At 39.8% G+C, this 18,269-nt stretch overlaps 1 protein-coding gene across 6 annotated transcripts in view; it reads right to left on the bottom strand.

Moving 5' to 3' along the window:
• Positions 1-18,269, bottom strand: part of NPAS3 (neuronal PAS domain protein 3) — a gene marked incomplete at its 3' end in the record, with an annotated part of 622,106 nt that overhangs the window by 17,088 nt on the left and 586,749 nt on the right. For all 6 annotated transcript variants that reach the window (XM_082485382.1, XM_082485383.1, XM_082485384.1 and 3 more), the window contains 2 exons: positions 15,093-15,286; positions 8,725-8,831 (listed from right to left, as the gene is read on the bottom strand). In XM_082485382.1, the coding sequence (XP_082341508.1) occupies positions 8,725-8,831; positions 15,093-15,286 (301 nt within the window). The remainder of the gene's footprint in view (positions 1-8,724; positions 8,832-15,092; positions 15,287-18,269) is intronic.

The raw sequence follows: 18,269 nt of genomic DNA, 5'->3' as shown, positions 1-18,269 counted from the left end.
CATCACATATCTGATATATGCTACACATTTTACTGATACTATTTTCATATCCTTCCAGCTTTGAAAACTGTCTCCCTCAGAGACACAAGGTCAACTGTCCAGACCTTTGAAAAATGAAAAGAAGAAAAAAATGCATAGCACTAATGTGTATCTAAAACTCTGGAAAGATCTGCAACAGTTTTTTCATACCTTCACATAGTGGCATTTCAGGATGGAGTATTTCACAGCCTAGCAAGCTACAAACAAAATCCTTAATCCGTCCTTGGATTTTCAATGAAGCAACACTGTTTCTGACTACAAGGTGATGAACACTTTTTGTCTCAGTAATCTTGGAGCGAACCTCAGCAACGAAGGTAAAAAGATATGTGGCTGAAGTACCTTTCTCCTTCAATTTTAAAATGGCATCCATTTACATTATGTAGCAAAACTCACCACAGAAATAGTTTAGTGGACAGAGTGAAGGTGAAGCTGCTGGAGGTGCACAGTAAAACCTTTTATTCCCATGGCTTTGCAATTTATCTTGTGCTTCTGCAATCCATCAAGAATAATACCAAAGTATAAATTCATCCTTGGGGTTGGAAATTTTGAGCACAAAGAGACTTTTTAATAAATAAAGAAAATGATTAAGGGAGTAACTGGGAAACCAGAGGTTCCCAGCAGAAGTGGGAGCTCAGCCTTCATCCTATAGCCCTTTAATGCAGTAGCTGTACTTATACAGGTGGTACTACATGCATTTTTAATGTACAAATAGGAGAAGAGTTTAGGTGTAACTTTCAGCTGACCGTGAGCTATGGAAGATTTACAATGGAGAGCCTACAGACTGAAAGTTAAAAGGTTATTGATGCAAAGTATATCTGAGGCATCTTGCAAAACAAATGTATATTGCTAAGCTATAGAAGGCAAAACTCTGCAATTAGGTTCAGCAGCTAGTGGTTTAAATAGCTTAATTTTTTAGCTTTGTAGAGTTTTCTGCTTTGTTTACTATCCAAAGGATCTGATGCTTCTGGTAAACTCTCTTTCATACTTTACATACAGAAAACATTTGTCCAACAGCGCACAACTTGCACATGAAAAACTGAGCCACAAAAATATCATGAAGATCAGAAATTTATCCGGATTTAAAATGATATCTGAATATTCATATGGATAATTAGAACACCAAATATTACAATAGTAACAAGCGCCCTCCACAAACAAAAATGTAAGCAGTGGTATAAATTCTCATCTTTCAAGGAACGAACCAACCATGAGTTAATAGTGTATTACGCAGAAAGCAAGGGTGCATGGCGTACATAATTGCACATCGCAGAGTGTCTCCCCGCTTCTTCTAAAGAAGCAACCGGCTCTGGTCAGAGAGCAGCCAAAGAAATCGAGCTAGAGAGACTAGCAACTCTCATAACACAAAGAAGTACTTGCAGGAGCAAACACAACATCTGCAGGATTTCAGAGCATGGCTAAAAGACATGAAACGTACACACTCTTGGTTAGGTGCGCATCTCTTAAGATTCATTAGGACTGAAAAAAAAGACCACTAAGCATAGGCTAAAACCAAAGACCATGCTCATTTTTTTCCTGGTATGAATCAAAAAAACTGTTTTCTTTATATGCTCCAGTTTATTCTAGTTTCTTATCTCCTGTTCCCTCGTCCTGCTCTACCACCACTATCTCCAGTCAAAAGGACATAAGGATGGCGGTCTCCAACGCAGAAATCTTTGCTGGTCTATAGTATGGACAAAGAGGGAGATTGTGCAAGTGATCAGACCAACACTTCTGCAATACTTTGAAAACAAGATACTGTCATCAGGATGCTAGGCGGGCTTGGTTTAAGAATTAGCTAAACATCAGACATTCTATCAGCCTAATTTAGAATCAATCTTGCTTTTTAGTGATGATAATAAACTTGTACAAACATGAGATTCATTTGTATATTTTAGCATTTTATTTCAGTCCCAGAATGCAAAACCTGACATTGGAATCAGTTTGATTTTTTTGGTGATTGAAGATATTAAGCACTACAAGAGCATTGAAATTTCGATCTGATTAGGATAAAAATTCCTCAGGATCAAAACACTTCTTTTTTTCCCCCTACAGTTTTACTAATTGTGTGCTACTTGACATTGCAGAGTTATTCCACAGCATGATAGCAAAATATGTGAAGTGTATTTTACTGTTAGAAATTACCAACTCATTCTATTTGTTTTTCATGTGTTTGAGGTTATTAAGAGAATAAAAAATTATAACTGATGTGCATAAGTTAAAAGGGTTAGTTCAACTACAGCTGGTAGGCTAAACCACCAAGCAATATTTTGTACAGCAATAGAATTTTTCTACTGAACATACATAAAAGAAATCATGAATATATAACTGATTTAAAAGCAAACTGAGGGGGTAATATCCCTTGAAAAATAGGGGAGCCGTGAAAAAGGTGAATGTGGAATAGTTTATTTTCAGAAAGACTGGATTATTCTAACCACTGGAAACCAGATGAAGTAGATCAGAGGGAGGGCTACCAAACATACTCATCAGAGACCTTTGCTTTATGGGAAATGAACTGCCCTGGCTCACTGTTCCTGAGGAACTGTATTTCTTATAGCTGTAAATCAAGTCCTGAAGAAACAGGATGATATTTTCTAAGCAGTAGCAGAGGACAAGAAGTATCTTTTTTGTCGGTGTCAGGTTTCTGAATTCAGACCTCAATTAGGATTCCAAAATGAAAAAGCATGTATTATATACCAATATATACTTGTGACAGTGTTCTTGCAAGCAATATATTAATTTTCAAATGGTGGCACGTTGTCCTATATCTGTCCAAAAATATATTCACGGCTGCCTTCAGAGGTCTTGACTTCTGTCCTTCCTTGCTGCTTTCTTAGTGACTTTCATTGAACAGTAACATCAAATACTTGATGTTCAATGAAGATCATTAATTTTTTTCAATTAAATGGAAGATGTATACTCTTACAGCATATGACATCCATTCATTCTTAGCAAGAAATGTACTTAAATCAAAAAAGGATGTTATAGACCTCTGTGTGATAACAGTGTCAACCAAAGGGAAGCACGTACACGCAGCACCATACTCCAGAGAGCGGTGTCAATTACCCTTGCTGAGCTCCACAGACAGTGCTAAGACTTGTTACAACAGTACTTTTATTAATCTGCTTGATTTCTGATATTGATTTGACATAAAATATATCCTGCTAGTTTTAAGATGAGGGATATCTTCTTGTCATTGGAACAAGGGCAGTTCTACCCATGCAGGGACTCACGGCTTGGTGAAAGTGCATGAACTGCCCGATATTTGCCATGCAGTCCAGGCCTGCGACATTTCTATGCAGAGGTAAGTAAAAGAGAGGACCTGATCACCTTCCCCATTCTTACAAGTGGTAAAGTAAAACTGGGGGCATGAGGGGTCTTTCTAGGGTGTTAGTTCCAGGTGCATAACTATGAAAAACATAATATATTCAACTCTTTTGTGCCAAGTATCATAACGAAGAGCTCTGTTACACAGAACTAGGATTAGGGAGTGTATCTGAACCAGGGTACAGCTAGACCTGCAATTTTGGAGGGCTCAGATTCAAACACAAGTTCTTACAGCTGAGCCAGTTGCTGTGTGTCAGCTGAGCCGACAGCTGAGCCATGATGCTGGACGGTGTACAGGCTGTTGGTCTAGAAAACACTTTAACTATAATCTCTGTGAGAGAGACAGTGATACCTGTCAGGATTCTATCAGCAATTTGTTCAACAAACACAGCAAAGATGAACAAATGAGAAGTTTCCCAAACTTCTGAAACCATGAAGCATTATAAAATGGGAAACAGGTTAATAAGGTAGAATTGTAACACCAAACAATTGGCTGGGAGATTTGTGAAAAAGCGTTGAAAGCTTGAGTAAAACAAGATAGAAACAATATCCCTAAACTTTTTATTTCTGTTTGAAAAAAACTGATGCTCCAATAACTTGTGGGATCACCACCATGTATTATTGTGTTGGAATAAATGCAGGCGTATGTAGAGTTAGAATATGAACATTGTTTTATTAATCCACAAGGGCATCAAACTATAACTAACATAAATCTCTAAGTAGAAATCTTGACCCAGGTGAACTTAATGAAATTTTTGCTATTTATTTCACTGGGGTCAGAATTTTAGTCCATATAAATTTGCTTTTTTGGGGCATAATCCCCATGTCCATTGAAGCCAATGAAACCTTTTCCATTGACTGTAACTGACCTTTCATTAGGGCAGCAGTACCCTTACAAAAGACTGTTGTCACCGCTATAGTCCTGCAGACCTTCTTCACCATTATACTTATTATGGTCACATTCCTGAAACTGCTTTTGTCTTCTTTTATCTGAGATAGCGTTAACAAGGCCTGGTTTTCAAAGTTTCTAATGGGCTGCTATGATCTGAAGCCATCAACAGCCCTCTTGATTTTTTTCTGTGTGATTTTGTGCAACATTTTCTTCTTTGCTTGTTTTCCTCTTTGATGTCTTTGAATAACCTGGATGAGAAGGCAAGATGTACTGGTCTTACTTTTTCCATTTTTTTCTTATATGTTTTCAGTGAATAGGCAGAGTAGCAGTTTTATTTGTGTTTCTTTTTACCCTTAGATCTACCATTGCAATATGGGATTCTTCCTGTTTTAATCTTTAAAAATTATTTTCTCTCCTGTAAAAATCAATCAAGATTTTTAGCTGCATTCTGCAGTCCTCCATCAAACACAACCTTTTCAGTTTGCTGCTTTCTCAGGTCCTGCTTCTACTTTTCAATAGGGCTTTCCAGCCATTACTTTAGCTTCCAGTTCCTCTTCAAAATATTGCATAATGCTTTTCTTTTTCATGGTATTCTCAAGCAATTATTTCCTATGTTGTACTGGCAACTGCATTGTCTATTTTGGGGAGCTGCAGTTCTGCCGAGTTTTACCTTCTGCAGCCAGTGTCTGCAGGTTCCTCAATTTTAGCTCTAATTTTATTTTAACTAAACCAGCAGGATTTTCTCTTTATAGTTTGGTTTGAACTTGATTTTCTAGGATGGACAAGTTGCTATGAAGTGTTTTGGGGTTTTGTGTTTTCTTTCTCTTGTTTTTTTTTTTTTCTATAAAGTCTTTTTCCAAGTGCTAGAAAAGTCGAGCATCTCTCTGGGCAAAGATATGAGCTACTGCAGCTTCTGCAGGAGTTATAATGGGCAGGTATTCTTCCTGAGCTATTCCCAAGTCTAATTTAAACTTGAAGATCTTTCATCCAGAGCATGAGTTTGAACAACGTGAAAAGATAAATGCAAAGTCCTGTATCTGGGCTGGACTGATTCCTTGCAATGGTACAGGCTGGGGACTGACTGGCTGGATTGTTGCTTTGCTGAAAAAAGACCTGGGGATCCTGGGGGACAGTGTGCTAAGTATGAATCAGCAGTGTGCTCTATGGGCTGTACTAAAAAGCATGTAGGCAGTAGATCACAGAAAGCCATTGTTACCCTTCACTCATCACTCTTTAGATTGCATCTGGAATCTAATTTTAGGCTCCCAGTAAAGGAAATATATTGATAAACTTCAGTGAGCTTAGCAGAGGTCTGTCAAGATGGTCAGGGGCTGGAGTACTCTCCTATGAAGATAGGCTGAGAGAGTTGGAGTTGTTCAGCCTGGTGAAGAGAAGGCTCCAGGGAGACCTTATAGGGGCCTTTCAGTATTTAAAGGGGGCCTACAGAAAAGGTGGAGAGGGACTCTTTATCAGGGAGTGTAGCAATAGGACGAGGGGTAATGGTTTTAAACTGAAAAAGGGTAGATTTTGATTAGATATTAGTAAGAAATTCTTTACTGTGGGGGTGGTGAAACACTACAACAGGCTGCCCAGAGAAGTTGTGCATGCCCCCTTCCTGGAAGTGTTCAAGGCCATGCTGGATGGGGCTTTGAGCAACCTGGTCTAGTGTCCCTGCCCATGGCAGGGGGATTGGAACTCGATGATCTTTAAGGTCCCTTCTAATTCTAACCATTCAATGATTCTATGATTCTATGATCAACTAGACAAAGTGCTAAGCAATTTGCTTTGAATCAGTGTCGATCCTGTTTTGAGCATAAGGTGGGACTAGAAGATGTCCCAGTGTCCTTTCCAACCTGAATGATTCTATGAACATCTTTTTCCTATAAGCCAAGAGAACAACTATACATAAAAGATGTAGCTAGCCTCATCTATTAAAAAAAATAAAATTAGTCTAGCAAGAATAATTATGCTATAGCTACATAGCCAAGTTTGGAACCCCACTGTGCTGGGTGCTTGTAATAGGAGAAAGTCCCTGTGTTTACAAAGCTTGCAATCTAATCAGTTAAACTGGACATACAGTGAGAGCAGGAACACAGTAAGGTGAAGTGATTTTCTAGAAGTCATTCCTGTCTCCAGGGTCTCCTGAGTCCTAGCCCAGTGCTTAAACGCTGGACCACGCTGCACTCACACTGACTGCATAGGTCTCCAAGTTTTCTGAAGATGAATGTTTCATAAAGCATATTCTATTTCAGAGAGAAGTGGTCATTCAGAAGATTAAGGTCTTTTTCAAATGGGATGTTCATCTCTGCCAGGTGGTATGTTAAGTCTGAGTCATAAATATATTTTATTTCCTTGGTCAGATAGTGCAGTGGAAGTGCAACTTGTCATTTTTGACTTCCAGTTTCAAGAGCACTAAGTAAGTTTCTGAATTTGCTCCTTCATTTCTGAGCAACTGACATATTCTCCTATACCTCAGTACAGGTTAGAGTCTGACCTGCCGGAAAGCAGCTCTGTGGAAAGGGACCTGGGAGTCCTGGTGGACAACAGGATGACCATGAGCCAGCAATGTGCCCTTGTGGCCAAGAAGGCCAATGGCATCCTGGGGTGCATCAAGAAAAGCATGGCCAGCAGGTTGAGGGAGGTTATCCTCCCCCTCTACTCTGCCCTGGTGAGGCCGCATCTGGACTATTGCGTCCAGTTCTGGGCTCCCCGATTCAAGAAGGACAGGGAACTGCTGGAAAGGGTCCAGCAAAGGGCTACAAAGATGATTAGGGGATTGGAACATCTCTCTTATGAGGAAAGGCTGAGGGACTTGGGTCTTTTTAGTCTAGAGAAAAGAACACTGAGGGGGTATCTTATCAATGCTTATAAATGCTTAAACGGTGGGTGCCAGGGGGATGGGAGGAGTCTTTTTTCAGTGGTGCCCAGTGACAGGACAAGAGGTAACGGGCACAGACTTGAACATAGGAAGTTCCATCTAAACATGAGGAGGAACTTCTTTACTTTGAGGGTGGCAGAGCACTGGCACAGGCTGCCCAGAGAGGTGGTGGGGTCTCTGACTCTGAAGACATTCCAAACCCTCCTGGACACCGTCCTGTGCAACCTGCTGTAGGTGACCCTGCTCTGGCAAGGGGATTGAACTAGATGATCTCCAGAGGTCCCTTCCAACCCTGACCATTCTGCGATTCTGTGAAACTAAACACTCAAAATGTAAATGATGCAAAACTACTTTGCTTATTCTTTTGGATAGTTGATTTTATTTTTTCCACAGAAATGTATCTAAGCTGACCTTCTTATGCTAAATGCACTTTACCTTTTAGAAACTTCAGGGACTATTTGAAAGCTTTACAGAGCTTGATACTGTTGTTGGATACCAGATATTATCATAGAAGCTGTCCCTGTCCTCCAGCTTTCCGGTTGCAGTTATCCTCCTACCTTCCCTTGCAGATCAAGCAAGGTGCTTTTGGACCGAAGATTTATACTGCTGTCTATTGTAGATGTATGGGTTTGTAAAAGCTAATTAAATATGGCTGTATTTGGGTTTCTATGCTTTTACTAGGAAATGGTAGCAGGACATGGTGCAGCGGGACCAGAGTTATTCAAATCTGGGACTCTGAATTTAAGAGGCAGTTTGCAGATAGTCTTTTACATTAAGAAAAACACACAAGTCAATCATAAATGCAGTCAGTCACTGAAACTTCCAAAGAATTATCTGGCTTCACTGCAGGCACAGATAAATTAGAGATTATGGGCCTAAGTCTCTTTTCGCACCAGGGTAAATCAGGAGCACCATCACTGAAGTCAACAGATCTCAACAAGAAAAGAATTAGGCCCTATGGCTTTTAATAAGAGGAATACAAAGAGTTTAATTACAGGAATCAAGCTGAACTTCCCTTCCCGCATACACAGACATATGCACATGCTCTCTGGTAAGGTTTGTCTCTCGTAACATTTTTGTAATTCTGCTATCCTTATCCTGATCAGAGACTACCTGTGTGCAAATAACGGGGACTTAGATGCTACAGGGATGGGGGCCATTTAGATGTTAATACAGGGGGTGGTTAAAACACTGATAGAGCTGTAGCTCAGTTCTGTATTGAGAAACCTGGTGAAATCCCAAATATGTTGCAGTTTTTGACCTCCACGTTATGACTCAGAAATAAAAAACAAAGAGAGGAGTTCATTTTCTGTGCTAGGGACGGAGTTTCTCACCTAAGCAATACCTCTTTGAAGAAGTAAAATAATGCACAGTATGTGTAAATGAACAGCTGCTGGAAAATCTGGTAATACAAATATTTTTTTTTTATTTCCACATATGTGAGCAATCTTATACTTCTATAAAAAGACTTGAAAATAAATAATACAAAAAGTTATATCTGAGCCACCGTCTATGAAACCCTATGACAAAAAAAGCAGGTGCAAGATGAAGTGTTGTACCAGATTATTTTGACAAAAATGGAAGTACTTACAGTCTAAGTGACTATGTCTGATGCCTTCCACATCTTCAGCATGAATGAAGTGGTAACATCTCTTTCCTACAATATCTACAGGGGTCAGATCCATGTAATCACTAATCCTAAAAAGGAAAAAAGAAGTCTATAATTCAAGAAGGAAAAGAATACAAGAACTGTCAATTGACTCAGAAAGTGAAATCTGCAAAAAGTTTTTTTCACTACTATACTAATTTGAATGTAATATCTGTACAAACGAGACACAGCCCTAAAGAAAAAAAAAAGACAGAAAACATTTTTTAAAGAAACCTTGAAATCATTTTATCCATTTAAATAAGTGGAAAGTTAAATTCTAGTGCTTATTCTCCCCGTAGCATAACACCAAGACAATATAATTCCATGAAATTGTAAAGCATTAGCAACAATCCAAAATCCTCATTAAAAGACCAAGATGATTCAAGGTTACATAATAAAGTAAAAACATGTTATGTTTATAACAGATGATTAGAGACACATTTCATTTCAACAGATTGGTCTTCTATTGGGTATATTCATGAAAAAGCTCTTCAACCATTTCTTGGCACCAAGTCCAAACTGATATTTCAAGGGATATAATTTAAATGCTGAGACATACAGATGCCTCAGGGTGTTATCTTTTTTAGTCTAATTCATTTGGGAGCTCAGCTTTCACTCTGGGCCCTTTCAACTGGGACTTTGTTGTTTATTGCACAGAGAAACTTTAAAATCTATTCTGCAGACCTTTGTGTGCGTGCGTCTGTGTGTGTGTGTCTGCATGCTTGTGTCTGTCTGCATGTGTAAACTTCTGTTATGGAGTGTCAAGATGTCGGTGTCCTTAAATGCAGTACAGAAAATAACAAAACAATTGGAAAATGCCTTGCTCACACAAGCATTTAAAAGTATGTCTGTTTTCTGGAAATAGAATAATTTTTAGGGTTTGAAATCTGCTGCAGTTATTGGGGTTAAGCCCACTTTGCAATTGTAAGAGAGAATTGCCGTCCATTTAAGGGAGTTGTAAGAAACACCAAGCATCTTTATATAGCCAGATAGCTGAAAATACTTGAGTGTGATCCTGAGGGAGGCCAGTGGGGAGGCTAAACCAGAAACCGAACTGCATAGGTCTGGGGGGTTCCCGGCAGGCAGATGGGGTGAACACAGCCACTGAGGCCCTCACTAGCAGAGCTGTGTTTGCCTGGGTGTGTGAGGAAGGGAGAACGCATAGACCAGAAGGAATGGAGGAAAACGGAAGCATTAGACAGAACCACAGCGGCATGGGTGGTTTGCCCCAGTTGAAAAAAACCAAACACGAAAAACGTCACAGGTAAAGCAGGTAGAATCATATTTGCTAGTAAAAATCGCAAAAATCAAGTTTAGCACAAAACACAACAGCCTTCTCCCACTTTCATGACAGAGTGTGTTGAAGTATGTGCATTCTTCAAATACCTGCCTGGTATAGCACTTATATAGTAGGTATATATAGGTATATAGCACTTAACCGAATGTGGGATACCCATCTGGGGATACCTGTCTAATGTTTATCACAAACTACAGTTGAAAAGCACCTCTCCTACCTTCTCACAGAGAACACAATTCACCAGGATAAAGACAAGCCTGGAATGGTGGCAGTGGGACTCCTATGCCTCCTGCTGAGTTCCTCCACTTTTTGGTTGCACAGTGATTTATGGGCTGGGAAACAAGGGATCTGGGATCTCTGCCCAGTGATAAGAAACCTCACCAAAAGGAAAGGAATCTGAGATTTAAAGGTACCTGTCTCCCATACTGTATATATATACATATCTTTTGATACTAAACTAAGTGTATAAACAGTCCATGGAGCAGGAACCAGAACTCAAGTCTCTCCCCCTCCCATGTTTACACTCTCCTCACTGGCATACTTTGTTGCCCCTTCTCTGGCCCAAGAACTGCGTGTTTTCTGTTAGAAGGCAGCTCTGCTTCAAGATGAGGAAATCCCATCCTGCCCAGCCTAGTAGAAAGGGGCAATCTCCAGGCAGGTCACTGCCCTGTGATGTACCCAGGCTGTGAGTGCTACTGTTCGTTCAGCTGTATTTTGTTTCTCTGCAGGAGCGTGTTTCTGTAAAGTCTTCACAGATAAAAATGAACACAGCAAGGCAACTGTGGAAGCAGATTCCTAATCACTTAAGTTTAAAGATAATATTAAGAAAAAGCTTTTTCAAACAGACATATGAAGGACATAAGATTTTTTCTGATGAAAAAAGTGGAAGAAGAAACAGAAAGAATATCCAAATGTAAGTGATGATCACTGGCAAGCAATGACACCAAAACCAGAAGCAAAAGAAATTACATCAAATAGGACACTCATGCTTATATCAAAGGTACCAAAGATGGAAAATAAATAGTTTGCATGAAGAAAAAAAAAGAAATATTTTAGTATATCTTAAAGCACTAGTTAGGAGCCGGATCTTGTGGCTTCCAAGCCCTTTGACAAAATAAAGCAACAGGTTGATAGGTTGGAACTCGGTTCTGCTGAATACACAGACCTGATCCTGTAAAACAAGCACAAGCTTACGTCTGAGCAGATCAGTGGTTCCACTGACTTTCAGGACTGTTAACGTGATTGAAATTTAAAGGTATATGGTACAGTGCTTTGCTGAATTAGGACCAAATTGTGCACACATTTGCTGGCTTGAAGCTCTCTACCCAAGACTGTTTCTGTATATCTGAACGTTTGGCAACCACTGTCATGGCCAACAGACCAAACCTCTTGCACTTGGAAAACATGATGTTCACTCGATTATTTCCTTTTGGGCATATATTAGCAGATATAGCTATAGCAGTCCACATTAAACTGGGCTACAGGCTCCCTCCAGATGGTTTCCAATCACTAACAGTTGACACTGAAAATACACAGACTGATGTTGTAGTCTAGCAGCAGTCTCTTTATTTTGGTTTTAGTTATTTACCACTGTCTAAGATGCTTTGTCCTCTGCAGGTGCTTTTCTCTCTCCACTGACTAATAAAGAAATTTTAGATTATTTTAGATTACGTGGTGAAGTTAGATGACAGGAATCCCACATTTGGAAAACAGACAAGGATTAACACACCACATTTTAGGCAACAAAATTTTACATCCCCATTTAACACTCTGAGAACAAAATATTACTGTTAGAAATAGTCAGTGCACTAGCTAATGGATCCTGTCTCAAAGAGAAGCTAACTGTTGACTAGTTTGTACACTGAGTCCAGGATTCTGATGCAGATCTCTTAATTCAGAGGAAAGTAACAAGATGCACCCAAAGACTTGAGTAATGTCACTCCTGCTCCCTGCTGTTGCAAGCAGGCAACCACTTGGAAAACTAGGAGTACTATTGATCTCACCCCTGCTGATCCAATGGTCCACTGTGAGCATTCATTTCAGTTAAGTAGCATGGCTTCTGCTCCATACTCCCCGCGGCTGCCAGTAACTCCCCATTGCTCCATAAATAGTGCTCACAGCTTTCCCAGCATGGATCCATTTTTCTCTGTTTTCATCAATGTTGTGCTTGCTTTACTGTGGCACCACAAAGAATTTCCCGTCTGCCCACAAGTGCCAAGAGTCAAGCCCATTTATTCAGGATGGGATACTTATCTCCTTTTCTATAGTCCCAGAAGAGAGATCCCAACTTCCCTGACTCGGAGAATGGCCTTGGCAAATGCCCAGATAATTCATCTGACAGCTTCAATCAGTTGTTCAGTTAATTCTCTGCTTTCGCCTTCTTCTGTCCTTTCCATTCCTCCAGCTTCTACAGTTATATTCTGCTTTTTACCTGCTATGAAATCCAAATCCTGTCAATCTTGCTCCATTTTCCATCGGTGGAAATCCCACCACCTCAGTGAGCTAATATTCACCTCCTAACCCCAGCAGAAGCATTTCGACTATTTGAAATTCCTTTTATAAACTATTTTTAACACTGACACAGGGGCTTAAAATGGAACTATTGCAACATAAATTCAAGTACTCCTCTACCCTAGCATATGGGATAAAATCCATCACAAACAATGAAAAGTTGCTTTACAATGTTGCCTTTACCTTAACAAATGTAAACCATCAGTAAGCTCAACACTTTTTTTGCATAAGTCAGCCGGCTTACTATAGTTTACCACGTGTTATCAGCTCTTTCTATGTCATTACCAATCAGCGCTCCACGTCTGATGCATTTTAACGTTTTTCAGTGATGCCTTTCTCAGGCACTTGAAAGTTTTATAGCTACATGAATGTAAAGGGAAGGTTTGAGAAAAATGTTTAATTAAGAAAAAACACATACAATTTAGGTCTCATAAAAATGCCAAACTGATGGCAGAGAAAGTATAAATCTTTCTAACATGGCCCACAAATTCATATCATATTTGACCTGTCAGAATAGTTCATTTGTCACATCCATTTGATTCCTAGCTTTTTTATTGAGGTTGCCAATGAAGGTAACAGTAAGTGCAGGTGATTTTGTTGAAAGGAAATCTGTTCATTAGGAACTGGACAGATACCAGCAACCCATTTCACAGAGGCCATTGACGCTGCAGTGGTAGCAGCTTTCCACTACTATCTAGGTAGGTCACAGTCAAATCAAAGACTAAGGGAAAAGGTTTCTTCTAGATCCTACTGCTAATCCCCAGAGCTCTTTCACCAGTTGCCAGATTATACAGAATCTAGATGGTCACTGGGTAGAGTCACAGGCAAAAACTCAGCCCAAACTTTTAATAGTTACCAGCTTTCTCTGTGACCTTGTGCAAGCCACTTTCTATGGAACAGTTTTTCCAAGCTTAAGAATGAGAATAATAAATTCTCTTTGAGATAATGCTTTGGAAGTTTAGATGAAGTGTTCTCTCTAATAGCCAAGTAATATTATTATTAATACTATTGTGGCAGTTCAGCAACACGACAGCAAAGATAACCTCATAACTGAAATCCAAGATTATTTTAAATTGTTTAAGGCCCCGATTCAACAAAGCATTTGACTTTATCTCTTATTATAAAAGTTTATATTGATGTGTTATCCTGATCATAGGTATTCCATTATGATTGAGCAATTATAATTGCTCATATCAGAGAGCTTCCAGTCTTAGCTTATAATATGCCATGGCTGCTGTCACATGAAAAACTTGCATTAGTCATCTTGTTTGTTCCACTTTTTGATGATAGGTCCCCTCGAAAAAATTTCTTCTGGCTGCATTATCTTCTTTTTTCCTTTCCAACCTTTCCCTCATACTTCAGACTTCCACCCACGGACCCAAACTTCTTTATTACTAATATCTTCCTTCTCAGATATCCTCACTCTGCTCTAAATACCTGTTCCCTAGATTTTATTTTTATTTTTCAGGGCCCTGAGGGCACCGATAAGCCTTAACTGTCTGGGCCTTCCCCCAGCCTGCCTGCGACCCAGGGCCCCGTGTCAGCCTCCTGGGGCCGTCAGCCCCTGCCCCAGTGACGCCGCAGCAGGGCCACTCTCCAGCTCCCCACAGCCCTGCCCTGCCCGGCCATGGGCCCTGCCGAGCTGGGCCCACGTCCCGGCCTCTCCTTGGCCAGTCCCCAGGGAGGTGCCCAGTGCCCGGGAGTGGGGCTGTCCCGGTGTCCCCCTGCTGCCCCACTCCTGGCTGGGTGGTGGGACAGGCCCTGGCTGCCCGGCCCTGCCCTGACAGACCGCCATGGGGAGCCCCCGACGCTACGGGCGCCCAGCCCCCAGGGAGCAGACAGCTGAATTTAAATCCTCTCTTCCACCTTCCCAGATCACTTGTCGCTATCACATCGAACATACCGCCCCCCCCAACTCCTCATCACCTGTTCCCATTTCACTGCTGTCTTTCCAAGTATGCCCTTAACCAATTTTATTCTACAGTTTTCCCACCTCTTACTGCAACAGATCCCACCTCTCTAGCCTACTATCTAGGCCATCTGTGCTTCTGTTCCATTAAACACTTAGCACGATGTGCTGTAATCTGCAAATTAGTTCAAAAATGGAAAACTTTAAAACTTCAGAGAGAAAGACTTGTGGAGTGGAGGACGGGGGAGCATAAGGACAGCCATACAGGTCAGACCAACGTCTGTCTAGTACCAAATCTTGCCTCTGAGAGGGATGGCGAGAGATTGTAAAAAGCAGGGATAGCTTAGAGGAATCTTTCCTGGTCTATCCTCCCCTATTCCAGGAAGAAGTCCTGCAAATTATAGTTTTTAATTTACCTTTATCCTCTAAGAATGTAATGAAAATGAAGGTGATGATGATGAGAGTGAATTCAATGCTCTCACACAAGACCAGGATGACATTGCAGGAGTCAGAAATTTCAAAACTTTTTGCCAAGCCCATGGAACAAAGAATACACACAGCTAAAACAAAGAAAAAAGGAGCTAAAAGCTGTACCTATTTTCACAGTAAATGATATTGAGGTCCATATTCACGCGAGTGACAAACATGTGGCAGTCAATCCTGACTTCATTAATTGTAGGAGGTGGCAAAGCATGAGCAACGACAACAAGTCCCATGATTTGGCTGGGTACTGTCCGTCCGTGGGACAGTGACACTCTCAGACGTAACCGGCCTGTTATATGAATCACCTGGAAAATAAAAACAATAAAAGAAACCCCAGTGAATTCTGGATGCAACTGTGACATCAGTTTCTTTTAAAGGATAGCATTACTATTCCCTATAGACCACTTAACACAGCTAAAAATTGTACTAAGTAACTGCCAGTATTAGTGTTAAGCTTATTAATATTGGCTGTCAACATGTCCTATATGTCCTCATGGCAAAAAAGAAGACAAGAACATAACAGGCAAATGCTTCACATTCATCAAATAAAACCCTCAGAACTCCTACGTTATTGATTTTTGTTACTGTGGTTGTTACGTAAAGAGAGAAGAAGAAAAAGAACAAACTAGAAATTCAACAAAAGAAAAGAGAGGGGGATAAAACAGAAATAATGAAGGTATAAACTAATAAAATCCTAATTTCATAACATTTGGAGATTGAATATGAGACAGAAGTATTGACAGTTCTGAAAGTTTTCCAGATTGGATTTAATTGAATTGCTAGTCACCTACATCGTGGAGACACTGCTCACAGCCTTGAATTACTTCTTTGTGGTTGGCAATTTGAGAAGCAACAGCCTAGAAGTGATCAATGAGCTCAGCTGTAGGATGGTCTTCCTGCATCCACAGCAAGCTTTTTAAGAGCTGGTAGACACACAATGCCTTTGCCTGGTGTACTTTGTATGTATAGAGAGCTCTGGGGGTGGAAGGTTTCTTTCCCTATTCAGAAGATAATGCCAGAAGATGCCCGGGAGATCCAATTGCACCCCTGGAGAGTGAAATGCTAAGAATGTTAATCCACCACTTCCAGTTTCGCTCCTTCTGTGATAACTAATTTCCTCATTAACTAATGAAGAAATAGCTAAAAGAAATAGGATTAAATTCACAGGAGGGGCAGTAATAGTATATTTTGCTCCTTCCAGATAGGCTTGCATATATATCTGTTCTGTGGATAAATAAAGGGGTTGTTTTTTCAACAAAAGTATATAAGCACAGCACCAATGCCAGACATCAAACTGAAATCAGACAACCATAAGAACCGGGAGTTGCAGGCTGTCCCAGATTTTTACCCTCAGAGTATGTTACAACATGAACATGAAGCAAAGGCTTCCAGGAGATGGGGGTCCCTTTCACTGTGATCCCAGACTCACTACCCAGAGGCCAACAGAGCTGTTGGTTGGTACCAAGTGCACTGGAGGAGGTGATAGAGATGGGATGTGGTTATACATCCACTGATACTCATCTCACAAAGACAGCAGCCAAATTCTTTGCTTCCGATCTGAGATTGATTAATAGAAAGTGAGAGAGAAGAAAATCTTTCATTAATAAATAACTGCAAACCACAAAGTGCATCCAAATTCAAATCTAATTCATGCTAGCAGATCTGTGAAATAAGCCTTGAAGTTTGTTTCTCTTTTTTTAACCTAATTATTAAAATATCTCCTTTCTCACCTATTTTACACTTCTACTCCAGCCAGTCTGATGAATCTGAATGAGGCAAGTGATTAGCTGCTGTGTTTGTCCATTTCAGTTACAGGCTTCTGACCACCCACATTTCAAGTAATTATTGCCTAAACTCACACTTTATGCACCTTCCAAGAGCAAACTATTCTATGAATATTTGAAAAAGTTCCTAAAGGCAAGGATGCAAAAACACCATTTCAAACACACTTTATTTTTTTTTTTCAAGACCTCATTAACTAATGAAGAAATAGCTACAAGAAATAGGATTAACTTCACAGGAGGGGCAATAATAGTATATTTTGCTCCTTCTAGCTAGGCTTGCATATACATCTGCTTTTTATCATTATCTGTCTCTCTTTATCATGCAGTTTCAGCTTACTGCAAAAACTCAAATCTGTAAATGCTCGGAAAAATGCTGATGGATAGCTAGTAATAATGTGAAAAATAATCTTATACTGAACGTGCTATGCAAAAGTATTGTTGTTCTGTTGTTTTTTCATAAGAGTCCTTATGCTAATATGTTTGAAGTTGGCACTATCACTTGAGGGAATTTTTAAAATATATCATACTGAAAATCCATTTATCTCTTCCTTGTATTTTTTGAAACCTCCATGTCATTTGCAGCTAAATATCAACATGATTTGTTTTTGAACAACTCTGTATTCAGTCAGTACCTCACTTTTTTCTGATTCCTCATCTGAAATACACCTCAGATGTAGCATTACCCCAAGAGACGGTTCCAAAACTGCTAGACCCATCATATATTAACATTGTTGAATTTCAAGAGTTTGCTTCCAGATTCAAACTACTTAGCTTGTTCCTAGCTCTATCATGGATCAAAACATGTTCTAAATCCCCATGTGAATTCAAATTTTAGGGGTCAGCACTCAATTGCATTCTGATTCTGTACACCGGGAAATGTACAGCAAACTGCCCATCAGTTCCAGTGCCTGTGCGCCTCTAAAGAAACTGTATTTCCATGCCTGAAATCCCTTTCTATGACAACATTAGTCAAACGCACCAAGTGGGAAATCTAATTGGTAGTAAAAAACAATTCTAGCTGTCATGACCTTGTCTACATTGTGAGTATTGCCACTTTTAACACTGGTTCATTTGAACTGGGATTAAGGGTGATAGGAATTATAGGGTCAATTATCTCCGGTAGCTAAAATTAATCTCTTTATAATTCAATCCCACAGCACTAGTCTATCACATCCTAAAGCAGTATTATGACTTTAATGAAGCTAAATTGCAAGAATAAACTGTTTTATGAAGGACAATACTTGGATCCAAATGTAAATATTTAATAAAAATTTGCTAGGAATATTCTGAAAATCAAAAGTAATTGCAGCTCTTCTGTGCAGTTTTCTTTATAAACGCTTTCTTCTGAAAAGTATGCAACAGTCCAAATCCATCTTTAAACTATAATTTTCTTTCTGATAATGCTATATGAATAGACTGGCACGTTTAGATGTCACAGGGAGAAAAGACAGTGATACTGTCTTCTGTCCATTACAAAAAGGTGGGTGAATGTTACACACCTGAT

This window comes from Vanellus vanellus (genome assembly GCF_965231255.1).
Source record: "Vanellus vanellus genome assembly, chromosome: 6".
Classification (NCBI taxonomy): Eukaryota; Metazoa; Chordata; class Aves; order Charadriiformes; family Charadriidae; genus Vanellus; species Vanellus vanellus.
This window is presented reverse-complemented; position numbering and strand designations above follow the sequence as displayed.